At 35.5% G+C, this 27,359-nt stretch overlaps 1 protein-coding gene across 1 annotated transcript; it reads right to left on the reverse strand.

The window, feature by feature from the left end:
- On the reverse strand, positions 1 to 26,346 carry LOC137396248 (CD109 antigen-like). Its single transcript, XM_068082470.1, has 29 exons — positions 26,264 to 26,346; positions 19,851 to 20,052; positions 18,621 to 18,789; positions 18,225 to 18,295; positions 17,269 to 17,440; positions 16,858 to 16,924; positions 16,268 to 16,379; positions 15,058 to 15,294; positions 14,662 to 14,853; positions 13,955 to 14,125; positions 13,509 to 13,697; positions 13,153 to 13,302; positions 12,137 to 12,274; positions 11,764 to 11,953; positions 11,092 to 11,330; positions 10,564 to 10,767; positions 10,001 to 10,141; positions 8,939 to 9,113; positions 8,186 to 8,361; positions 7,891 to 7,991; positions 7,537 to 7,714; positions 6,587 to 6,691; positions 6,091 to 6,262; positions 3,494 to 3,738; positions 3,029 to 3,190; positions 2,706 to 2,911; positions 1,815 to 1,983; positions 1,011 to 1,119; positions 1 to 547 (listed from the first exon to the last, which is right to left on the reverse strand). Exons 1-29 carry the CDS (start codon positions 26,344 to 26,346, stop codon positions 351 to 353), a joined length of 4,722 nt encoding a protein of 1,573 aa, XP_067938571.1. The 3' UTR covers positions 1 to 350.
- Positions 26,347 to 27,359: the final 1,013 nt, after the last annotated feature.

Consider the following 27,359-nt stretch of genomic DNA (forward strand, 5'->3'; position numbering starts at 1 on the left):
CAATGCTTATGACATTTTATTGAAATTTTATGGTTGGGTTGGTTTAATACATTAAACCAGGGCAATTTAAAACATTTACAATCAGGCCCAAAAGCTGTCACAGCTGTCATAAAATATTATAAAAACCATCAATTTCATTGTCATGTAAAAAACTAAATGGTGATCTCTAGATTGAGGACACAAAAATAACAATAACATAATTGTTCTTATCACCTCGTGTTATTGTCGTTTTACAGAAACAATATAAAAGAATAAATATAATTATCACATCAAATAAATATCATTAAATTAAAAAGAATTAAAAACTAGGTTTGATTGTTGTTATGTGCCGAGATGAGGTTATTGTAGCCTCAGCTCTTCCATTGTGTAAGATTTAAATATAAAACTAAGAAGCTGATTGCCAGCAGCATTGTTTGAGAAAAGTTGGACTTTAAGCTAGGAGATGAATTGTAGAATTCACAATATGGGCATTGATAGGAACCACAGACTAGGCAGACAGTCAGCTTTCTCAGCTCTATCTTCTCATAGAATGTCAGCAGGAAGTTGTCTGCAAAATACATTTCTTGCCATCAGCATCGCTGTTTATACAAATGCTCAATTTGTAATACTAAAATACTAATGGTATCCATTGCATGACAAGCACTGACAGGTTATAATAAATTTGTATAAATTACATTATAATACAGTGTAATTTTCTGCATGCCATGGAATGATGGACACAGAAGTCCTTTGAACAGTAAATCATTTTATAGAAGTTCTTGATACTGATAGCATATACATATATACAGTAAAAAAATAAAAAAATTCTGAGTTTATTTCAACTCTGCTCAATTTCGTTAATAGGCATATAACTTGTCTACACTTGTCAAAAGCTCATGTTCTGAGAATTTTTATAGTATACAGCATGATATTAACATTCCGTATACTTACAATAGCATATTGAATACAGGAAACTAATTTATAGCCAAAGCTGTCTAGCACTGAAACGAATATTGAGATCCTCTTGTTACCTGGCTCATGATATTCATAGACTTTTATCCTCGTCTGCTCAGATATATTGGCCACTCTAAACTCTCTAGTTGCTGTAAACTCTATGCAATTATGTCTGGTTCTGTTTATCTGCAACAAACACCACCCATTCTTCATCTAAAACTTACAGTAGATCCGCTTGTCAAATAATTTTGAATGTTTAAAACCATTTACTAGCAGGAAGCCTACTTTGAAGAATAAGAATATTACGTTTAAAAATCCTTACCTATCTACAGTAAAAGCCATGATGCGAGTGTATGGAAATTCCAGCCTAATACTTAGTCTCAAAACTAGAACTTGTAACAAAGTTCTGTTTTAACAATGGCTGTTGCACTGAGCCCAGTGTTTACAGGTGTTTACAGGTGAGCTGTTAGCTTTTCATCTATACTATACCTATTATAGGTCATTGCTTACTAGTCATTATAATACTAGTCATTATTTACATACAAGAAACTATATTATTATTATTATTATTATATTATTATGGCACTGCAATGGCTGCTTGCATATTTTAAGTGTAGATTAGAGGTCTTACGAGGGGGGTTACACAGACGGCCTACTCTGTAGCATAGTGGTCATAGCCTATACATCATAACAGCCATTGCAGTTCTGATAGGTGACAGATTAATTAATCTTTAATTACATTCATCTGGACAACTTCCCATGGCTCCTGATACTAGTAGGTAAGCATATTACTAGGTGTTTTTGATAAGAAAAATTTAATTAAAAAATAATTCGTACCGGACATAAGAAAGTTGGAAACATTTGATGAGTTATTGACCTACATAATCAAAGTAGGCGTTCACTTGAGTGCCTGTGAACTCGGCTGCCCTCAAGGATGTGTGAGTATTGCTCTGAATATACTTCTGCAGGTCCCAATCAATAGTTTTGTAGCCACTTGGTAAGGAGACCTCCATTACAACCATTCCACTCCGAGTCTCATTACCATTCCATCTGTAGCAAATGACTCACCATTATATAGAGTGTCAGAAAGGTTATGAATATCACATTGCTGTTGAAGCAGCCAGCTGCCTCTAAACTCGGTCAGTTTGCACTACTGCAGGTAATGCTTATAAACTCTCTCTGTAGGTTTTGCAATGTGTAAAATGGCACAATTTGCTTACAGCTCTAGAATATTTATTAATTGTTCCGGTTTGAATTGAAAAGGAGAAGACAATACCTAATAATTAGATAAATTTGAAAAAACTTGTGATCGAAGATGTGTAAATTTTAGAATAACAGAGTTCAGTCGGTTACTTAGACATCTGATTTAATTGGATTCAGTTGATATCTATTAATACAATTATAATGAGAATGAGATGTAAAATTTAAAGTTTATAGTTATAAGATATACCTTAAGTCTACAAACGTTGTTATATAATATACATGTGACATGGTTTACAGTTGTTTAAATTATGTCACAGGTACATCCTATAATGACTTTCATTGGCGTCATGTTTATCTTATAGCTATAAACATGCATAAAGGTGGTTGGTTGTAGGATACACCTAGAACATCATTCAAGTCAATAGAATTGATTACAGAATATACCTCAGACAGAGTTTAAATCATAAAAGTTATTATAGGATATACCTGGAGCGTAGTTTAAGAACTGTCAATGATTTCATAAGATATCTAACATCAATTAAGTCTATAGATATGGCTGCAGAATATACCTGGGACACAGTTTAAAATCTATGAAAGTGTGATTGAATCCCCTTGTGGTGATGTCTTGATTAAACTCTCCCAAATCAATAACTCCTTTTGTCGATGGTTCATGTAAGAGGTAGCGCTCGTGGACATGCTTTGTAGTTGTGAGATGCACTAAAGCTATTCCATTGCCTTTTACTGTTGTCTGAATTGTTCCCCAATGTGAGGGTGCCTGTAAATATTTTGTTGCGCAACATAATTTATCTGCTGGTATCTACATAAAAAAGAATTTAAGCTTCATTTTTTTGTTTTAAACGGTCATCGATGGAAAGAAAAGACTTCGACTAACCCGAAACTGCTGAAGTTCAAACCAGTTATTTTTGTTGAGGTGAATAGAATGCACCCAGTTTTCATTTTGGTCAGATCTAAAGGTGAAGGTCATGTCATATGTTGCTCTGTCCTGATCTTTTTCAGCGAGTTTGGTGAGAGCCTGCATAGCTCTGAGAGTATCCTGAAAGAAGAGAATATTCTATAGTGATGTTCCATTCTCCTTACTCTGTTTCTTTCTGAGGGATGGAGAGAAGGCTCGTATTAACTACTGACTGTGTTTTTTGAACCAACAAGTAAGTAAATAGATGTTAGAGGTCATTATTCTACCAAAAGGTCAAGTTGAGAATAATGCATCGTATTTCAACATAGTAAGTTTATGCAGTACACAGCCAGAATGAATGTGAAGCTACATGTATGTACAGTAATTACAAAATTAGGAGTTGTCACAACACGACATCTTATTAATCTAATATGAGGAACCTACATGGGATGAATAGAAGCCTCCCACAGATAAATGCTGCTCTTGTAGAAACTTCTGTATAGAGTCCATCTCCTTGGCAGACTCGCCGTTTTCCAAAAATGCTAGAAGGGCATAGGAGGTTGCTGTGACGGTGTATCCTCCAACAGCGGATCGGTTTTTAGGCATCAACAAGACTGTGCTATCTAGTCCTGATGCCTGTCGCTCTATAGCTGGTATATCTTCATCTGACCAGTATTTCATATCTCTTACTGCAAAAACAAAGGCAAGTTATACTGCCAGGCTGTACAAATGTTAATATTAACACCCTTGTTTGTATCAAAAATATTTTTAAACTTTTGTTGATTATGATCTCAGTAAACCGGAGTGTATTCTAAACTTGCCAGACCTTACCAGTCTGAACAGTCGTCTAACTATTGGCATAGAACTTCTCTTTGCTGTCTAGAGAAAGTATATCATGAATATCATAGAACTTCTAAATGCTGTCTAGAGAAAGTATATCATGAATATCATGGAACTTCTAAATGCTGTCTAGAGGAAGTATATCATGAATATCATAGAACTTAGGTCTTCCGCATAGGTCTTGCTTTCCTATTGCTTTACATGGTTTGTTTTTTCTTTGACCTTTCAAAGCTACATCCTTGACATAAAGTGTCACACGACCATCTCTCTACTATAGACATAAGGGGTTTCACAACTATCTCTCTATTATAGACATAAGGTGTCACACAACAATCTCTCTACAATAACCATAAAGTGTCATGCAACCATCTCTTTACTATAGACATGAGGTGTCACACAACCATCTCTCTACTATAGACATAAGGTGTCACACAACCATTTCTCTGCTATAGACATAAGGTGTCACACAACCATTTCTCTGCTATAGACATAAGGTGTTGCACAACCATCTCTCTACTATAGACATAAGATGTCACACAACCATCTCTTTACTATTGACATAAGGTGTCATACAACCATCTCTCTACTATTGACATAAGGTGTTGCACAACCATCTCTCTACTATAGACATAAGATGTCACACAACCATCTCTTTACTATTGACATAAGGTGTCATACAACCATCTCTCTACTATTGACATAAGGTGTCACACAACCATCTCTCTACTATAGACATAAGGTGTCACACAACCATCTCTCTACTATATACATAAGGTGTCACACAACCATCTCTTTACTATAGACATAAGGTGTTGCACGACCATCTCTCTACCATAGACATAAAGTGTCGCACACCCATCTCTCTACTATAGACATTAAGGGTCGCACAACCATTTCTCTACTATAGACATAGGGTGTCGCACAACCATCTCTTTACTATAGACATAAGCGGTTTCACAACTATCTCTCTATTATAGACATAAGGTGTCACACAACCATCTCTCTACAATAAACATAAAGTGTCACGCAACCATCTCTTTACTATAGACATGAGGTGTCACGCAACCATCTCTCTACTGTAGACATAAGATGTCACACAACCATCTCTTTACTATTGACATAAGGTGTCATACAACCATCTCTCTACTATTGACATAAGGTGTTGCACAACCATCTCTCTACTATAGACATAAGATGTCACACAACCATCTCTTTACTATCGACATAAGGTGTCATACAACCATCTCTCTACTATTGACATAAGGTGTCACACAACCATCTCTCTACTATAGACATAAGGTGTCACACAACCATCTCTCTACTATATACATAAGGTGTCACACAACCATCTCTTTACTATAGACATAAGGTGTTGCACGACCATCTCTCTACCATAGACATAAAGTGTCGCACACCCATCTCTCTACTATAGACATTAAGGGTCGCACAACCATTTCTCTACTATAGACATAGGGTGTCGCACAACCATCTCTTTACTATAGACATAAGCGGTTTCACAACTATCTCTCTATTATAGACATAAGGTGTCACACAACCATCTCTCTACAATAAACATAAAGTGTCACGCAACCATTTCTTTACTATAGACATGAGGTGTCACGCAACCATCTCTCTACTGTAGACATAAGGTGTTGCACAACCATCTCTCTACTAAAGACATAAAGTGTCACGCAACCATCTCTCTACTATAGACATAAGGTGTTGCACAACCTTCTCTCTACTATAGACATAAGGTGTCACACAACCATCTCTCTACTATAAACATAAGGTGTCATACAACCATCTCTGTACTATTGACTTAAGGTGTCATACAACCATCTCTCTACTATAGACATAAGGTGTCGCACAACCATCTCTCTACCATAGACATAAAGTGTCGTACACCCATCTCTCTACTGTAGACATTAAGGGTCGCACAACCATCTCTCTACCATAGACATAAGGTGTCATACAACCATCTCTCTACTATTGACATAAGGTGTTGCACAACCATCTTTCTACTATAGCCCCCAATGGGAACATGATGCGCTTGTCAGCACTGATTCACCAGATGCAACACTATCGCTGTATTGAAACTTGGTATATATCTAAACTCTACTGGCGGGTACCGCCATCCGTATTCTTATGACTTGACTTACTTGAAAGGCAATTCTTTTTGTGAGAATTTTTGTTCTAGATACCTGTTCTGTTCATGGAGCGCAACCTAAACATGGCCTGCTTGCTTGCAGAGTCCTCTCCAGCCACAAGCAGAGTATGAGTTACAATAGCCATCTCCAGAGGGTCATTTGTCTTTGCGTAGTTCTCAGCCAGATAGCCTGATCCGAGCTCTATGGCTCGCACAACTTTGGCATCCTACAATAGAGGAGAGATTTTACTGCATGATATGAAAAAGCTTCAATGAGCAGGCATTAAAACAAATCTCATACAACACAAATACACCTTGAAAAAAATCCTCAAGTTTCATAATACCTTCTCACAAATTATTATCACAATCAACAATTATATTCTTTTACACTTTATTTGCTGCCAACATCATAATGGGTCTAATGCAGCAATTAAAAAATAAACTGCCCACTCTTTTGTGGACGAACAGAGGACATAAGTTTTCCTTCCGACTGCTATCACAAAAAAACTGAGAGTTATCTGTCCATGCACAAATAAGGTCAGAATTCTTACCAAACTTGTTACATCAGCTGCTTTCTTTAAAGAAGCCACACAGAGGGCTGTCAGAGCTAAGTTCCCATCTACAGTTCCTTCATCTCTCTCAATATCTGTCTTGCTCTGTAAAGTATATGTATTCAGATCATAGCTTGATAGGTTCTTGGTCACAGATACATGTAGGTTGTCAATGCTAATGCTAATAAGCTTCCGTGTTGGCATGGCTATAAAACCTTATATAAATATATAGCTGCGCAGAAATTTTTTTATAATTGTTATATGTACTCATAACAATTTCTAGAACTTGTTTTTATGACTTGCAGAATAAAACACACTAAATAAAATGAAGTTCTATGACCTATGAAACCAATGACCGGAGATCTTTGCTAGGGGTTATATTGAGTTAATAAAAAGCAGTGATGGCGTGTTTAATATAAAAGTCTCCTTTTAGTGCTTTTAGTAAATTATTTTGTATCCTCCCACTAATATCTCAGCTAAGTTGGGGATACCAAGGTTAATAAGCCTTTCTCAACCTTCTGTCAGCCTTCTCTCAAGCCATTGCACAAGTATAAGTCTATGGAAAGTCAATCAATCGCTATAAAAGCTTCATGATTGCCGCTTTCAAAGTTTTTTAATAAATGATATTGAGTGAAAAGCAAACTACTTGATTGTCTCCCATTTATAAAGGATAACTCTATTCTTTACTAGTAGGCATAGAGAGTCTCTACAAGTTAATGACTTCTCTGACAGGTAATGAAACATTAGACAACACAACATCAAAAACCCATAAAACTAAGTCTGCAGGTATAAAGGCAAGTTTATTTTTTAATATTAAATGCACTGCAGTCTACAAGTAGTGTATGCTAGCAGCATTACATGCAGATACAACTCGTCATTGTCTCAAGTGTCAACTGTGAATCATACTTCTGCCCGCTAGAGTAGATGATATGAAATAACTAAATACTTACAGCATATAGTCGGTTGTGTTCTGGTCCAGTTTCAATAAATCTTCCTGTTTTCTTGTCCTGTTGTTTTAAAAGCCATGATGAGGTTAAGTTCAGAACCTCAGATGGCAGCTGGAAGTAATCCTCCAAGTCGCTCATCAACACTCCTTCTGCCATGACGTCCAGAGCCGTAGCAGACAGCCTGGAAAATAGATTCGCAGTTATGCTAATACTAACCAAGTGTCCAACTGCTCAGAAACATAACCAACCTATGACAAGAGTCATCTACACAGTACACACTTTGCAAACCTAGAATACTTATTTTTGAAAAGCTACTAGGCAGGTATTAATAGGCTCATTAAATAGTTACACACGTACCAGGTGCTTGGCTTCTGGCTCCACCGGAATTCAAGGAAAGAACCATCTGACTGGAGGTAACCAAACAACTCCTGTATTGCTACAAAAGAATTAAAAGTTAACTAATTTACCTTGAGAACAAGATAAAGATATAAATTAAAATATCTGTATTTTAAAGAGACAAAAATGGTCTACAGTCTGGAAAAGCTAACTGAGGTAGCCCTGAGCTTTGAGAAAAATTCTATGAAAGTACCAAATTGTTCACCCGTAAATACAAAATCTAGTATGGTATACCTGAGTCAATATTTGCTGCCACGTCTTGTAACTTTGAATTAGAAATTTTGCCGAGAGATTTAACCATATTTAGGGTGTAAATATTAACAGCAAGATTGAATGTTGCACCAGATCCGCTGTAGTATGGCTGGTCCATCAAATTTATTGGTTGTGGTTGGCCTCCAGCTTTTGGTGATAATGGTATTCCCACGATATCTCCTGAAATATATTTATATTTTCTGCTCTTGGATTCTTGGGCGCAATATTTCTTATCAATACATTCAATTTTGTTCACCGTTGGTAATTGCAAATACTTTATATGTGGCAGCTCAACAGTAAAAGCTAAATAGCGGCAGCTCAACAGTAAGATTGGCCAATGGGTAGACAGAATTAAAGTAAAACTAAATTTTTTCATTCCTCAACCTAGCTGTTGTCTTTTCCTCCTCCAGATCTCCTCCAGATCCTCCAGATCCTCCTCCTCTTTCCAGATCACTAGCCTCGCTGTTCGCAAGGCTAGTGCTATGATTTCAGCAACTCAGTTTTTGGAAGGTTGAAAATATTGCAAGCTTACAAAAGTAAACTAGTTATTGGTAGACTCTCATAAAAAATAGCTGGCGCTTTTATTCCGAGCACTACACCGCCAACATTGTATTAGAGATTATGGGGGCTTGTCTTATTGGCCGGTTGATTTTTGCTAATATTATGCTCTAACGGTGTTTATTAGACACTGCTGATAGACTCTAGTTTTTTTTTAATAGATTCTATAAATATATATAAATTTATAGGTTTTACTAACCTATAACACTGATTGTCGATTGAGCAGATCCTGGTATGTACCTCAGAATTCTCTCTTCTTGCAACTGTGGTTCTTCATCCACCGGTATGTGAAGATCCGGAAGTTTCTCAGAGTTGGTTGTTCTTAAATCAACCTGGTAACTTGTTATATTGGTAATGTCTGGAACTCCGCTATGCTGCAACAATGAGATTCTTTTTTTACAATTTAGCAACGACAGCTTACTTGTCTCTGATGTCTAAAGCCTTTAAGAACCACGTTATGATAGATGACAAACATATGGACTATGGGTGTCAGTTAATAGCACTATACAAAAGTTTCTGTTTTAAATAAAATATTGAGAAATATTAAAAACTCTCAGCATGCAGTTTAAACAGCAGTTTATGTTATAAATAGGAACCTTTGAAGTTGCTTTATGTTATAAAATGATGCTTTATTTATGGATGGTTTCTGGAGTTGCAATAAATTGTAACAAACCCTTTGTAATCTCGTTCTACATTCAAATAAGGCTTCTTTTAAACCCACAAAGTAGAGGAAAGTTAATGTACATTGTAGAGAATGTATGTGTGTTGTCAGATTTGGACTCGTACTGTTAGTTCAAACAAAGTCTGCTCACATGATAAGAATGGCTAAACCTTTGAATTAGATCATGTTATTTTCTCTACAACAAGCTTTTTCAAATTTAAAACAAAATTTTGTGGACACAAAGTAAAGTTGTTTATTTTTGAATTATCCTTTACTGAGCAGGTCTTTTTTACTGTAGTTTAATGCAATAACATAGTCTATTGAACTTTATTTATACAATTCCTCCTTACTGCAAGTAATTTGATATTAGTTGGTAAAAAATTATGACAGCAATGCGTGTAAAGAATCATTAAACGCCAGTAGCATTGCAGAGGACTTATTACGCAAACGACTAATGTGCTTTAGAAGCTGTGGATTAGGCGATTGACATGTCATAGAAGGTCATTAGACAACAAAAGACATTTGAAAGTCATTGCTAGCATAAACAGTTAGATTTTATGAAAAGTATGTAAGTGATAAATAAGCATAAGCACGACTTACAGTGACAAAGACCTTCCACACTCTGTTGTCCTCTCCAATAACACTGAGAAGTTTTACTGGTATTGAAATGGGACCAACTCTCTTGGGTCTAATAGGGACGTAAATATCTCTCATCTGTTTCTCGAGGAGAGGGACTAAAATCTGTAGAGAGTATTCGTACAAGGTGAATGTGCATTGTATAAAAATAGAAAACTATTATTAGCTGGCATTTTGGAAATTAAATAAGTTCATTCAATACCTATTTAGCACAAATGCAACATAAAAGCCTTAAATATTTTAAATTATACAATCTTTGCTCTATAAACTAACAAATTCTGTTGTGAGGCAAGTTACTTACTATTATTACAAGATTTACATGTAAATAATTGCTAAAATTTAAGAAGAAATAATTAATATTTTTAGTAGCAGTCTGTATTCTTATTTACACATTTTTAATCTCAGCAAAATTCTTTTTTGATTAAAATATTCCTCAAATGTGTGTATCTTTGCATATCTGCACCATTGTTTTAAAAAATGTACATCAAAACATTATTAGAAAACTTGACAGTCAGGCACAAACTTACTTGGTGTTCATCTTTCACCAATTGAATCCTTGAAGAATGATCTCTTTCAATTTGAACAAACTCATAAGCCTTAGAAGCTGGAATAGAGATCAGTGCATCTATTGGCTCCTCCCACTGACTTCTAATTCTGAGTTTAAGAGAAAGAATTTCTCCAAATTTTATACTTCTCGCTCCACTCACACTCAGTGAGTTGCCCATAAGCAGCTGCAAGAAGCAAGTAGTAGGTCAGATGATGAACTCGTATTGCACTTTGGCCTCCACACGAATCAACCGGCAGCACCGATTGACACTTGATAAAATAAGCTGAATGTTATCACTGGCTGCCTTCTTTACAACTTTTTAAAACATGTAATAATTTCAGTAATGCAGACCACACTGCTGGAAGACCGTTAGACTAGAGTCACTAGACTATTACATAGTTGATGCAACCATTGATAGCTTTCAATGAACAAGGAATTATATTAATACATAACACAAACAGCAGGTTATTTATTAAATTAATCTATGAACAGTAAGTATTCGATCTACCTGCTGAGTGACAGGTTTTGAGATAGCTAAACCATGCTCTGGATGAAGAGAAAAACTGTTTATTTGCCACGGTATTTGTAGGATTGGTGGGTTTAAGGTCACATCATCTCTTCCATCAGCTTTAGTATATGTGTCTTTCCAGCCAAAATATGCATCATTCTGCCAAAATGGCGTATGCTGAGTTCTCCAAAGGTTCCGGTCATCATTTAAAGCCGTATCGGGTAGATCTGGCTGTTGACCTGCGCCAAAGGGTTATTATTATTAAGACTTGTCTGTCATCTTTTCTTAATGTGCTATAACATTGTTTAATTCTTTGTAGGTTCATAGCTTGGATTTTATACATGCCTGGAGCATTCACATATAATTCATGTGACACTATATTATATATTGTTATACTATATTGTATTGTACTATATACGTTAAATTACATAATATTACATTTAATTATATAATATATTTAATCTGATGTAATTATATGTTATATATAATCTAATGTAATTATATATTACATATTATAATTAGTTATATTATACAGTATATTGTATTATGTTACAACATATCATACTTTATTAAGTTTATTTACATTACAGCTCATGGTAAACTGCTTGAACAGTTTCATCATCACAAGAATCTTTCAAATGAGTTTAAAATTCGACTTTTCCATAGTTCTACCTGGATGTAGTGAGAGGGGACAACCCATCTCATCTCTGTGGTCCCTGGCGCAGACAGCAGATTTGTCACAGATCTGATCATAATTATAACAAGACTCCCCATCCATGCAGGGATATTCACCCTTTGTTCTGTTGCATGTTGTGTTCATCGACGATACATTGGCATCAGTGAATATGTACAGTCCAGAATTCTACAATCATATACTGGTAAATACACAATTATATTATTTAGGAATTTCATGGCCAAAACATGGATGACCAATACACGAATGTAAGAGTAGCCAACTCCACAAAGAGAAGTTACACACATACATGTACTTATGTAGTTCACAGAGGTACTATGCCTTCTGCCTGAAACCTGAGCTATGACTCACAAAGAAGGTGCTGTTAGGATCATGTCCAAAGGTTGGAGCGGCAGCACGAAATGTTCCTCTTACTTGACCATTGCTTTTCCAATGATGAAGAAATCTCGGAGTAAGTGAATTATCATAAGTGTATAATTCTCTGTATACCTGTAGAACATTGAATTATCCAGCTTCAATATACAGTCATACCTCTACATACAAGTGCTTCAACATGCAATAAACTCGAGATATGAGCTGACTTTGTAGCAAGTTTCTTCCCTGAGATACGAGCCGATTCTCGATGGCCATGACACTATATGGCTAAGTACGCGAGAGGCCGCTTTTGAGAACAGCATAGCTCGGTCTTTATCATTGAATCAGTTTAAAAAGTTTTCAATAGGTTGGCTAAAAAGTTATAGGGAATGCTGGAAAAAAATGCTCAACAGGAAACAGATATTACAAAAATAAGTTTAGTAAAAGATTAAAACTCAGCTTCAAGTGTGTGTTTAGTAAGCCAAATTTATTAAAGTTTAATTTAAAGTTTATATTACGTCGGGTCACAAAAGTTTAGTGTACTGAGAACGTTGCTCTCAAGTCTCTCTCAGACAGTCGTTATCCACAACGTCTGTCTCAAAGGTAAAAACTCCATACTGTAGTGCACAGAGGGATGTTACATTTTACTGCAGAACATAACAATTATATAGGTATTGTAGGTACTAAATTACATCAATTAAAACACATTTTTCCACTGTAATATCTTGTTTAGGTGATGTTTTTAGTGTAGTAACGGATTAATTTGTACTTAGTTGTTTTATATACGAAATAGTGCCTTGAGACGTGAGTCAATTAACATACGAGCTCAGTCCCAGAATGCATTAAGCTCATATGTAGTATGGCTGAAGATAAACAGATTTAGCACATTATTCAAATATTTCAAAATCAATATTTAAATTTTAAAATAATATTACAGAAGTTGGATAGGAATAATTATATTTATAATAAACTGATTGACTACGAGGCTAAAGGAAATTTTTGAACTGTTTTACCTCTTCCCATGTAAAAGAGTTAACAAAGCCTTGGCCTGCCATGTCCACTAATTTCATAGCCGTGGTGACATACGAAGAGGGCTCTGCCTCTAGTTTTAAGTTGACTTCTTTGGCTGTTAGATCCTTACCACGGTACAGAACTGTATCCATCTTAAACAAAATAGAAACATCTTACTATGCAAGTTCAGTTGGTCCAATCAACTAGTGTAGTACTTACTTCTCATTGTTATTTACTAGTCAGTCAAATTGACAGAGAACTATTTGGTGTTTGACTCCTCAAAACACTATGTAGAAGGGTGACACCTACATGTACCTTTAAGAGTAGCATACACTGTGAGAAAAGCAATGAGACTTACTTTGTGCAGCTTTGTTACATCTACATGAAACTGAAGGCTGTCTGCCGCCACTTGTCTGTCAGAAGCAATGTAAAAGGCCACAATCGTAGCATCAGGAGACATCTTTTTAGTTATAGCAATAGAGAGTAGACGATGTCTAGAGTGCATGGCAAGTCTATCAGAGAGAACTATGTTCCCTGATGACACAATCTACAAAGTTTAATCCCAATACACTGTTACGTCGTAGACAAAAAAGACTTCCTCAAGGTTTATGAAGTTTTAAACTATTCAGGCTATGGAAAGAAGCTATACTATTGGTCATGTAAAATATTTTAGTTTCAGTTGGACAGTGAGAGTATCAGACTAGTTTAGACCAGTTTAGACCAGTTGAAACCAGTTCGGCCCAGTAAAGATCATTGTAGAACAGTTTTAGCCCACAATAATAATTATAAAGCACATGTACTTACGTAGTAGTATATGCAGTCAACTCGCATGGTTGTGTGAATGTCAAATATAATAAATTCTCCAACTTTAGGATCAGTAGTTGTGGTGGCGATGTTTAGATAATGGTTATTAGGAGACCATTCCTTGGTGGCCTTTAGACGCTGTTCTGTATCCAACCTCCCATTCATCTGGGCCTAATGTTGCACCAGAATATAATATTAGCTTTAAAATCTGACGCTCAGTATAAACAGCATTACTCGGGATAGTTTTAGCTTGTTCTACCCAGATGCGTCTAAAAAAGACAAGCTCAGCGAAAATAAATAGTTGAATAGGTGAATTTCAGGAACTCAATCATCACATTGAGTCAAATATGAATAGTAAAACTTTATATCGGTGTTGTGTATTTTAGGCTGTTTATCACAGTTCTGCTTTTCTAGGAAGGAGTTAGTTATAAGAAGGATCAATTCCCAAAACTAAATTTTTTATTTAATTGACAATTGTTAAAAGGGTTATTCTTATATATTTACATTCCTGATCTCTTTTTTGGCAAGTTATGAAAAACATAATTTTGTTAATGATAACTAATACCAATAAGTTATAGGTACATTCTTTTGGTTATTCTATGCCGTAGATAATGTATTACTTACTAAAAGTAGGTAAACATCTCCTTAACTTGAATTAAAGTTATACAGCTATGAACTCAATTAGACTATGAAATGAATAATTTTACCTTGACAAAAATCTTTTCAGTGCTAGAGTTAGTCTGAATAGAGTGCTCGACAATGCTAGTCCTAGGAACCCGCACTAGCACTGTCACAGTTGTTTCTGTTCCATCAACATTTGATCTTGTGATAATGAGTGTGACCGACTGAGGTGTGTCAGATTTAGATAGACGGGAGTTGTCTGCTCTCTGTACAGCTATCTGTATGCGTAATGTTATTATTACATAAACGACTAGCCAGTAATAGAACTACGTTGAGTATAAATTCAAACTAATTATATACTACATACTTATCTTGGCAAGAATTAAGCTCTGAAACTAGGATAAGTGTAAAAATGCTACAATCCAAAATGTTAAAATTTACGCTAATCAAATAGCTAAACATGTATGAGAATATTGGCTTACAAATATCTTTAGTGGAACGTTTGGCTTGAAAGTTCGAAATTTTCCACCCAAGAACTCAAGCACAATCTTATCGGAAAAGACACGAGTTGTGGAATGAGTGTCAACTGTGATATTGGAAGTCCAGTCAGTTACAGAGACCGTCACTTTGAGCTGTTTGCCTATCAAGTTGCCAGTTCCACCTGCGAGTGAGGCGAGTGCTTTGGGAGGCACAGCAAACTTGTTCACTCCATATGTATACTAGGAAAGAAAGAGAGGAGACAAGAGTCAGTACATGTATACAGTTACAGCTATTTTCACATCTGATGACGAGGTTTAAACGTGACGTATTTTCAAGTTATCAATTTGGCTGGTAGGCTTCAAACACTTTATTCAAAGTTTGGATAACTTAGAAATATCTTTAAAGGAAAAGCTTGACAACCTGACTCTTTGCACAGATTGCTTACGTTAAGTGAAGCGGTATACCAAAGAGCAGTCAGCTCACTGTAAAGATAAGTTACACAATGATTTTATCAGAAAGTATCGGTATTTTTTTATCCTTTGCGATTGTTTTTGATGTTTGAGGTGATCAGGTTTGAAGTTTCAGGATTAAACTCGACAAAACTTGATAGCTGCTACAACGCTCAGATTAAATGAAAAATGTGATTATAGCATCGATAGTTGCGTAGAGAGCGAATAGAGACGCGTGATGTTAAAACTTGAAGACAATGGCCGATATCAACAGTAGCAACGATAACAACTAGTGATGTCATTTCAAACGGATTTTTCTTCTGAGCATTTTATTCACGATCAAGTTTTGTCGATCTTAATCTTGAAACATCCTGGCAGTCAGATAACTTCAAACATCAAAAACAATCGCAAAGGATGAAAAAATACCGACACTTTCTAATAAAACCTCAGCTCAAGTTCATCTTTGAATTAAGTAAAATAATAATAATAATAATAATAATAATAGTAATAATAATAATAATAATAATAATAATGATAATAATAATAATAATGATAATAATAATAATAATAATAATAGTAATAATAATAATAATAATAATAATAATGATAATAATAATAATAATAATAATAGTAATAATAATAATAATAATAATAATAATAGTAATAATAATAATAATAATAATAATAATAATAATAATAGTAATAATAATAATATGCTGAAGAACAGTGAGTTAACTTTAAAACCTTAAAATCTAAAACTAACCTTGGGAGGCAAGACTCTAGTGAGTGAGACATTGGACACTTTACTATCGTTTGCATTCAACAGCTCTACTCTAACTGTTGAGTTGGATCGGTGTGCCAATGAGAAACAGGTTCTGAAACATTAAAATAACCTCTCATGAAACTTTCTGAAGAAATACACTTTGGCTAAAATGTTTTGTTTGTTAAATCAGTTTTTGTCTTGCATCTCAGCTTGCTAGACGTTGATATACAAGCATCCACATTGCCGATTTGCTTAGGCTATTAATTTCTAATTAATCTTCGCACTGCCACACGCTCAGACATTTTATGTAAGAAGTAGACTTGAGGCTACAGAGTTATTTAGTACACACAAAATGTCGAGCTTGTGAAACCAAAAACTTGTGCTATTATCTTTGCAATACAATTATTTGGTCAGTTTTCTCATCTCGGGTTCCCTCATTATAAATGTCCTTGAGTTGAGTTACAGTACTAATACTACTCCTGTAGAGATATATAAATCGGTAGAATTCAATGCAGAGAGATCGCTATCACGCCCCTGAGGACACACAAGGACTCCTTCATTTTAATTATATGCAAAAAGCAAGGTCTTACCCGGTCAACGCTTTGCTTTGGTACATGTAGTTTGCTGTCGAGGCTTTTGGAAAAAAGATAGGAAAATCTGCAAGTACAGGAATCAGTGTGTAAAAAAGATGTAAAACAGTAATATTTTATTATTTAATGACGTTATAGCTAGAATGTTACTATTTACAAGGTTTCATAAGAGATGGTGATGCTTTGTTATTTGATAGGATTAGGTACAAGATAAGTGTCAGGTATAAAAAGTGAGAAGTGAATATGAAGCAACAGACACAAGATGCATGGCACAACAAAGAACTTCAACCAAGCGTGAAATATCTTTTCTAGTATTTCGTTTACACAATCTTTTAAGCTATAATACAATAGAGATTATCAACTCTATACCAAAGTAGAAAATGTCTGAACAATGGATTTTGTAGAACTTACAAAACTCCTCCACACGGAATATCTTGCTGTAGACAACGCCGAGGCAGCGAACTTTAATCGTCCAAATACCATAGCCGATAAAGTGTGAATTGAGCGGATAGGATAGGTTAATCACTCCACCAGCATTAGTATGCTGGGAACGCCACGTTTTCACCACTAAACCGTTAGCATTCTGCAAAATTCATGCCAGGCAAACATCAGTTGATTATGGACACATGCGCGTGTTTAAGCATTCTATGATGTATTGGTGACGTGATATGACCAACACAAACAGAACAAACGAGCTACTACCACTTCCAGATGAATAGCCTATTAATAAGAAAACTCAATTTTCTATTAAAAGTGATTTATTTTAGTTTCTCTGTCATTAGCATACAAATAAGATAGAGTTCCCAAAATTCTTTGTGTTGTAAACGTGTGGTTTACAAAGAGCCGATCTGCTAATCACACATTTTCAATAGCCTCAGCACTATTTCCAATGCTCGTACTTGTTGAAAAGAATTCCAGTTTGCTCCGATCCCATATATTACCTTTTTAGTCCTGATAACCCCTTTTTACGTTTTGAAGTCTTGTCAGAAAATACATTCTTAGCGTCATGGGAAGTTTGCTACCATTTTGTCATCAATTGTATACAACGACCTTGACTAACCAATTTTGTTGGCTAATATTTGGATATTGTATAATACTTGGCTAATATTAGACTTTTACATGTGTTTTTTGAAAACTCCTAAATTTAATTGAGGTGACATAACGAAAAAATGATCAAAGTTATTATTAACTACAACCAACCAGGTAAAGACTTGTAAACTCTATTTTAGTGGCACCGTAGACTGATGTCACCAATCCTTTATCCATCACTTTACAGAGAATACTATAGAGTTGCTAAAAAGTCTACAACTTAATTCTATATGATGTAGCCTGAAAGCCTTGAAACAAATTAAATAGCCAGTAATTACCTCAAGGCTCACATCCATCGCTGTGGAGACAGGCTTGAGCTCTCGTGTCAGAGGTATGATTCTCATTCTCACTGTAATGTTCACAGCGATACACTTTATACACGACCCTACATAGATGTATCATCATCTATGAAGTCTACATTGATGTATCAACCATCTATTACATGAGGGTGCAATAGTTACTGCCTGAATATGTTATCGCAGTATTTTCATACCATGTTTTTAATAGTTACATATTTTTAAAAAGATAATAAATATGATAGTCTTTGGCATAAGAGGCATGAAAGTTGTGTTTTGTTCAACAATTTAACAGAGTGTAAGAAAGGCTGTACATTGATATATTATGGCAAGACATACAGAGCAGCGAAGAGCACCATGGGAGTTTTTGTCACCTACCTACTTGCCTTTGGCTGTACCACGGCTTGGCTGTGAATATAAACACGGAGACTTGCTTCGAGTCAAATGCAAGACTAGTTTCATTGGCAAATATCAGACCTTCCAAACTCGGATCAGAGAACCCTGACACTTTCATAGAGTAGTTTCCATGCGCCATGATCGAGGGTGTCTGTAAAATATAAACTTCTCTTTATCAGCTGCCAGGCTACGGCTAAATATACATTTCTGTTGTCTTACAGCTAGTTTTAGTAAAAGTGACTTCCTCCATCACACCTATTGAGATTATCTCTAAAGAATGGGCTGTCAAACAAGAATATGAATAATGACATTTTGCTTCCTCAACAAAGGCTGGGAAGATTAATAAAGAGATTATCTTGTCATGGTCATTGCTAACCAAATGGCCGAACAGGAGATTGCGCTGCAGCTGCATAGAAGTTTGATGAAAACCCAGGCTACGTATGACAGATTGGTTGGTGACAACTCTTTGGGCCCCAGTAAATGCGTCTGTAATGATGAGTCTGGACAAGATACAAGAACTCTTTTAAGTGTTTTATGATCACCACTAATCCTTTGTTCTTTACATGGTGTAAACATAATGCCTTCCAACAAGTATCTACCCTATTTACCCACCCTGAACTAACTTGCACTTTTTATTTAAGCACGGGAGCTACTTCAGATCTGATTCCTTTCAGGGAGTCAACTTACATATCTGTTGTTTTTATATAGAAACAATAGGTTTGTAAGTAGACTTTCTGAAGACAAAATCTACAATCCGCAATATATTAATTTAAATATATATTAAGTATGTATAAATATATTTAAATATATTAAATTAATATCACAATCTGCAATATACAGTTACAGTTAATAAAAAGATGCTCTGACTCCAAAATCTGAGCTCTAGATCACTAGACAATGGCAGCTTCTTCAGATGGTACATGAACATTAAATTCTCACTTACAAATGCTGGTTCCCTTTAGCTGAACAAGTTTCATATTTGTAAACAGAAGCTTAATATACTGTATTTGTAATTTCAAGTTATTTTAAACATTATAATCTTATATATAATTTTTTGAAGCAAACTTTTGTTTGCCCCACAAAAACATAGTATACTATAATAAAATAGCACATATCAAAACCCTGCCTGTATTGAATTTATCTTCTGCTGCTCGCAAATAGGGCTGGTGTCAGAAGGAATTTGAAAAGTTCAATGAGATGCCCTGCACTCACCTTGAGTATTATGTTATGGCTGCCAGGTCTAGTGAAGGTATGCTGGGCGCTGCTGATCTGTTCAGCTGGTTTGTTATGTACTAAATATTTTATGACAGCCTGTACGGTAAAGGTATTAGACAACTCCAACTTCAGTATACTTATGGATATGACGACATCTTCATTAGGTCGGATTTTTGTAGGCGCCACTACTATGTAGGTCCTACAAAATTAAGGGCTTTATTTCTGTTGCTAATCGTTCTGAACTGTTCAAAACAATGTTTATAAATAGGCTATATGACACGCAAAATAAAATCAAATTGGGGTCGGTAGCGAAGAATGGCTATAAATTATGTTTGTGGAGGCCCAAGGCTTATACCTCAGTAAACAGGTCAAACAAGTCAAAGGTTCTGGACTGCAGCCAGTCTCACGCTTGCGAAAGGAAATTAGGAAGTGATGTATCAACCGTGAAGGACTTGTCACAACGTATGTTAGTATAATAATAGCCTTATGAGACGGGCACCTGTCTTACTTGAATGTTAAAAATTATTTATTAACAGTAATGGCACCATGCCGCTGCAAGAGCGGAAATGCCAAAAATGGAGTTGGCAGCAGTATAAGTAAATTTGTATATTATTTGACTATAAATAATTTGTTGGCTACAAGAACAGGCAAAAATGATAGCAAAATTAATCAAAGTTTCAATTCTTAAAAGCGCGTGTTTAAAAATAGAGAAAACAAGTTCTTTGAAAGTTATTTATATCTCAGGATGTCTAAAGGTGTAAAATTACCATCTGTATTGTGTGTCAGGCATTGGGTTTTGACAATGGATTTGTTTAAGCATACCGATAGCTACCATAGGTACTGAAAAATATATTATAAAATAAATTTTTTAAAGTAAAACAATATTTGGGCCGCTAACAAATATTTTAAAATAGCTAACAATTTTAGACTCTCATCAGAGGTCTTTTGAAGTGGATAGCGAGTCAAACTGGCAGCTTGCCAATGTCCATTATGAATTTTAGTAATTCTGTGTGACCAGTTATTAGTGAGCTCTGTGTTGCCATATGCTAGACATGTTCACTTATCATTATATACCCTAGGACACTTATATTTCGCTAGTATTTAGTTTCGTGAGTAGCACACAGAGTAAAATTTCGCTGCAACTTAATTTCGCAGCTCTGATGAGTGCGAAAATATAGTGATGTGAAAATAAATACAGTGGAACAAACAAATTAGATTCCTCAGGTCCGGTCCTCTAGTAAAAAAAAGTTGTTATATTTGCGACTAGTTTGTATTTGTAACCCGCAGGTATAAATGTATGGCAAAAATCGATAATTCAACGTGATCGCTTGCTGCCATTTGTTTCTTGGACTATCAATGACGTCTCGGTCCTTTCCGTCGTGACCGATATGGTACCAATATTAGATCTCAAGTATTTATAGCAAGCGATGGCCATGGCACGTTTTGAGTTCACAATATTTCAAATTTTAAAAAAAATCAAATACAGTACATGTCTCATAAAAAAGAAAATAGATAACAACCAACATCACAACCAGAACTGTATAACATGGTTGGACCTGGTGAGGGTTGTTATCGTTTTTGGTTGGCAGTAAAATTCATCACTACAATAAGTATTATTTAATTGTATGACTTCACCTACCAGACTTTCATCCTCATCAGTTACAAATTCGGTGACTAAACTGATATCATCATCTTCTTCGTTTGTCTTGGCTTTTCCAAAAAAACTTGTTATCTTAATTTGCTTTGCCATGCTGCTCATTCGGTGTATTAACGAATTTACTAGAAATTTCCCAATGAGCTCAATCACACACAAAATTATCTGCATTTCTAATATCACGATTTTGTTGTGGATATCAATGAACTACAGGGCCGTATTCCCTTGGACAGCTGGCCGGCTAAGACGCCCCAACTTTTTAGGAATTTCATAGTCCAACGGCTATAGAAAGGTTTTTATCGCTGTAGAATATCACTTTATTCGAAGCCATAGATACAAACGTCAACTTTTAGTAGTTCTTAGGCGTCATTATTATCTTCATCAGCGGCAAAATATTCTTGTTAACGACTTTTATAAAGGTTTGCAAAATATCAAGTTTTAGCAAACATCTGCTTGCCCATATCCTACTTAATGAACTTGAAATAAAATCGGCAAAAATGATCTTTGTTAAAACGCTTAAAAAAAGATGTCTTCTTTCTGAGCTTTTTAACTGCATACAAGTTTTGCCTGTTTTAATTTTAAAACGTTTTGTCAGTCACATCAGCTAAAACAAAGTAAATCTCAAAAAATAGAAAAATGTTGATACTTGCCAATAAAATTTTTTAAAACTTCACGTGAGAGGCCCGGCTAAGGCCCTACATAAGAGAAACCTGTTGGGAGCTTACAGCACCCCCCCCCCTTCTCCACACCCCAGATGTTCATAACTAGTCGTCTAACATTAGCCCCCCAACTTGCAACCAGTGAATACAGGCCTGCGTAGAACATAGCTATTTAATTTCGAATTTTCGCTAGTTCGTTATGATAGTTTAGTTTCGCGCATGAATTTTTCGCGTGATGATGACTCCGCGAAAACGCGAAAGTTAGATGCCGCGAATACTTAAGTGTCCTAGGGTATAAAGTAGAAGGTATAATGCATTGTCTCCTCCGTCTTAGGCAGATGCGGTAAGAGGATGCGTGTCGAGGGTAAAGAGTACGATACATGAGTGTATAATGATGCAGCCAGAGAAGAACTTAGATTAATAACGACCCTTTATCAACACAGACAACGGCTGAGGGTCTGCGAAAAGGAACTAATTAATTACACATTGCAAGCGCAAACGTCGGTTTAGAGTGCCTACTGTCATGAAATATATGCGGCTTTGACAGTATTTTTAAATATTCGGGTATCTTAAGGCACTGATTCATCTCATTAATGCTAAACGATACCTGCAAGTGATAAATAATACCTCAAGTGATAAAATATTTACAAATAATTGCAGACCTATTTGCTAGGTTTTGGTAAAAGAAGTAAACTCGAATCAACCAGGATCTTCTGTAGGTTTTGAAAATATATCATTTTTGATGTTTGCGGTTAAACATAAATTTTGGCCTCTAAAAATTTTATTCATATATACTTTGTCCTTGACCTTTTTCACTAGCAAAGTTTTATAGGAAAGTCGATTAGATGTTTAGACTAGACAATATCTTTTCAATCTAACAGCATGGGGAATATGAGATGCGATTGGTCTATTTTAGATGCTGCAGGTTGGATAACTCTTTTTATTTTCTATGACAGAAGATGAGTAGAGCACCTGCTACGTCATGTCTACTGAGTAGGTATAGCCTTTATCTTCAACTGTGTGTAAAGCATTTATTGCACTGTTTGAATGCAATCGAGATGTAGATGCTGGTAATTTAGAGAACCTAACACATACTGTATGTTGGTGTCGTCTCTTTATTAGATAGATCCTATAAAATGCTGGAGTAGCTTCCTTATTATACCTGTACGTAATTAAATGGTTCTGCGTGGTTCAAGCTGATGCTATTTTTACCTTTGGTACAGCTTGCAGTAACAATCATTTTGTCGTGACAACCACATTTTCTGATAGACTAAAAAGTCACTAGAGTGCATTTATAAATCAGTTTGCGATGCTTGAGTCATTGGCCAGTTGGTTGCTGGCCAGTCTGTTCCTGGCGCAAGGAGAGTAACCTCATCAAGCACCTCATCAGTGGTTTAGGGCAATCACCTCTAATTAACTTATCACTGGTGCTTGACTACATGTGATTGTTTCTCATCAGTGCCACGGTATGTAACACATGAACTGAAGATGTTTTTCTCTTTATAAATCAATGTGCATTTGCCTGCATGCATGTACGTACAAGTATGTACATACATGCACATGTATGCACATGTATGTACATGTACATGTATGTACATGTATGTACATGTATGTACATGCATGTACATGTATGTACATACGTGTACATGTACGTACATGTACACACATGTACGTACGTGTACATGTGTGTACATGTACGTACATGTGTGTACATGTACATACATGTGTGTACATGTACGTACATGTATGTACACACATGTACGTACATGTACACACATGTACGTACATGTACACACATGTATGTACATGTACGTACATGTACGTACATGTATGTACATACATGTACGTACATGTACGTACATGTATGTACATGTACATACATGTATGTATAACTTTTTTTGAGTTAGTAATCGTCAGCAAAATGATGTTTTTATTACATGCCAAATGAAAAATGAAAAGGCAGAAATCAGGAATTTTGAGGTAGTGGAACAAAATTGTTTTGAAAGTTAGTAATCTAATAGTATTGCAGAGGAGTCGGGATAGTGATTTGAAGGTTGTAGTCACAGAAAGTTCATAAACTGAAAAATACGACGGTAGATTCAACGAAAATGAGCTAAAGTCGGCTAGTTGACAGTTAAATTTAGATTGGCAGTATCATCCTAATTAAAGTGGTTAACTATTTTATTCAATTTTAGTGACAGGCGTAGCAGGTACTTTAATGATTCAAAAATGAGGAAATCTTAGGAATTTTTACTGACTTCATTATAGCATGATGATTGTGTGCAAAAATATGCCAGTGCAGAAACCGTAGCGTAAAAAGATGGAAACTTTCGGTAGATAGAGTTGAAGTCCATCTTGGCCCACAAACAGCAAATGGAATATTAATTGATACTTCACATTCTATCATATTGTGCAATCGCCTCAAGTACGTATGCATAATATAGCTAATTATGTAGTCTCCTGAAATTGCTATGAGTAAAAGTAACCTGCTGCAGTTGTCAATTGAAACTTATAATTTTGTGCTAATTAAATTTTAATTTATCAAAAAATTGATTGATTAATCATGTCATAAGATCAATATTGCATTTAAGCTACCATAAATATTAGGAAACTACTAAAAACGGAAGAGTGCATCACGGCTATGGTTACCACTCAAGGGCAGGCGCAAAAACAACGAGAGCCCAAGACTGACAGATATGTCTAACTGAATACCACCTTAATTTATACTCACTTAACATTCAATGCCGTTATAGAGATTCTAACTAATAAAATAGCAGTCAACCTTTTCCTACAATAACATGTTTTATAAATCTCATTTCTAAGCTAAATGCGCATAAAGTGCAGCGACACTAGAGAAGTTGTCTCCTCTTGACTAAAGTACACAAAGTTTAAAAAGGATTAATCTGTTACCCAAATACTCTATAGCAAGGCTTATAGTTATTTCGGGTAAACTACATGGAATAATAGACGTCACCGTGGTGATGACTTGCAGATAAGCTCAGTAATAAAAGTCTTGCTCGCTTCCTTACTGTTGACATCGGGAGAGACTATATAAATACATGCTTTTCCTCGGATTATAAGATTAAAAGAAATTAATTTATCGGTGCATCCTAGTAACAATTTTGATGACTGTCAAAGAGCTAAACCCGAAGAAGATATTATAGGCGTTTCGCTCCACCCTTGTCACACTTACATATAACCATTAATTTAATAGAAGTCCCAAAGACTTAGAAAGTAATAAAATATTGATTTGTTATAGGATAGTCACACAATTTGCATGAGTCGCAAATAGCTAAAGGACACTTTTATAGTAACACTTTACTGACATGGACAATGAGAGCACTAATAAACTCTCATGGTCTGCGTGTTCACTGTCTATGTTATCCGTTATCGCGCTTTGAGTATAGTATCAGGAGACATTTTTGACAACCATTAACATGTGGGTACTATACATGGCCGCAAATGACCTGTCAAAAACTAAAAAAAGCCCTTCAGTCCAGCAGTGGCCTGAGTTGCTGAAATAAAATAAAAAAAGAATAATACTCTTGCATAGCAGATGTTTACGCATTTAAAAATTAATTTTATTATTTTCATTATGAAAAATATGACATTTTTTGCCATACTCTAAAAGCTCACTTTTGGACTATCATGTGATTCTAGTGTTGCTGTAATCTTCAGTGAGATGTTTTGGACTATCATGTGATTCTAGTCTTGCTGTAATCTTCAGTGAGATGTTTTGGACTATCATGTGATTCTAGTCTTGCTGTAATCTTCAGTGAGATGTTTTGAAAGCATTTTTTCTTCGTGTACAAAGCGTGAAAGAGACGATTATATTAGACAAAAATAGCTAAGCAAAAGTGAATCTCTGAATAATTCAGACTGAAAAAAAATTAAACACGATTATGTGGAAAGAAAGCTATTTTACTTAAATGTCCAGTGTTATGATTACAATATTTGTAGCTAACACGGTTCATGACAGAATCCAATAAAGAAAATGAAGCGGAGGGTGTACTTTGCTTTAGACGCTAAATCTTAACTAATACTCATTCAAATATCCAAAGATGTTTTTCTAATTGATTAGAAGAACAGAGACTTACGGAGATTTTGGGATTCGTCCTTGACCTTGCACTGCATGAAAAAGTAGATGGAGAGCGCCTAAGATGACCGCAACATTCCACATTTCTGATGGTGAAAACCCTGCAATACTATTGCATGTCACTAAAATATTTTGCAAAAGATAATGCAGTAAGTTGTATAACAAGCACTTGCTAGCGTCGACTGAAATTTATTAAAATATTGTAGCTTGAATCAATCAATGTCTCAAGGAAGCAGTGTTGGCAAGCTTACATACAATTTTTTGTTACTTTCTAATTTTCATGATCAGCCTATTAACCTTTACAGCTGCAATAAAAACTATACAACAATCAGAACATTTGGTAAACAATAAATTTCATCACGTACCTGCACAAGTATTGTAATCCGTACAGTAATAAAATTATAATTGCTGAACACGTGTATCACTTAAAAAGATACAGGTCTACACAGCATTTCTCCTAAACCTGTTCTTGAAAGTATCATTGGCATATGTGCGTTGGTAATATATATATAGAGATTATGCTGCAGTAGCCTGTCTCCGCATGAATTCAAAAGAAACCATTTGATTGGCTCCAGCAAAGAGTAGATGATGAAGTCACAAAAGCACAAAGTTATATAAATAAGAGATACCAATTAAGTGATCTATCATTTTATTGGATAGCATACATTTCCACAGTGGCCACTTTAAAAATCATCATGACTCTGCAGAAACAGTTTCTGTTTGTTGAAGAACTTTTATTATAATTAAAAAAGACCTCATCCAGGCTCCTCACCCCCGCATCCCTCTTCCTTTCATTTTATACCTTCAGCTATTACGCTTCAACACGTAACAGTTAACAGTCGAATTTCGACTGTCGATTGTCGACAGCTGGCAGTAATTAGTCGATAGTCGACAGCTGACAGCTGACAGTAGACAATCAACGGTCGACCCTTCAATCTCTAACTCATGACCCTCTCAATCCTCAAACCTCCGCTCCCAGGCATAAACTCCCGCCCTTCAATTTTCAAGTCTCAGCCTTTAATCCTCAACTCTCGACTCTCAACCTCCGATTGTTAGCTCTTCATCTTCTTTCATAAATTTTCAGTTATGGAGGCATT

This window comes from Watersipora subatra, chromosome 1 (genome assembly GCF_963576615.1).
Source record: "Watersipora subatra chromosome 1, tzWatSuba1.1, whole genome shotgun sequence".
Lineage (NCBI taxonomy): Eukaryota > Metazoa > Bryozoa > Gymnolaemata > Cheilostomatida > Watersiporidae > Watersipora > Watersipora subatra.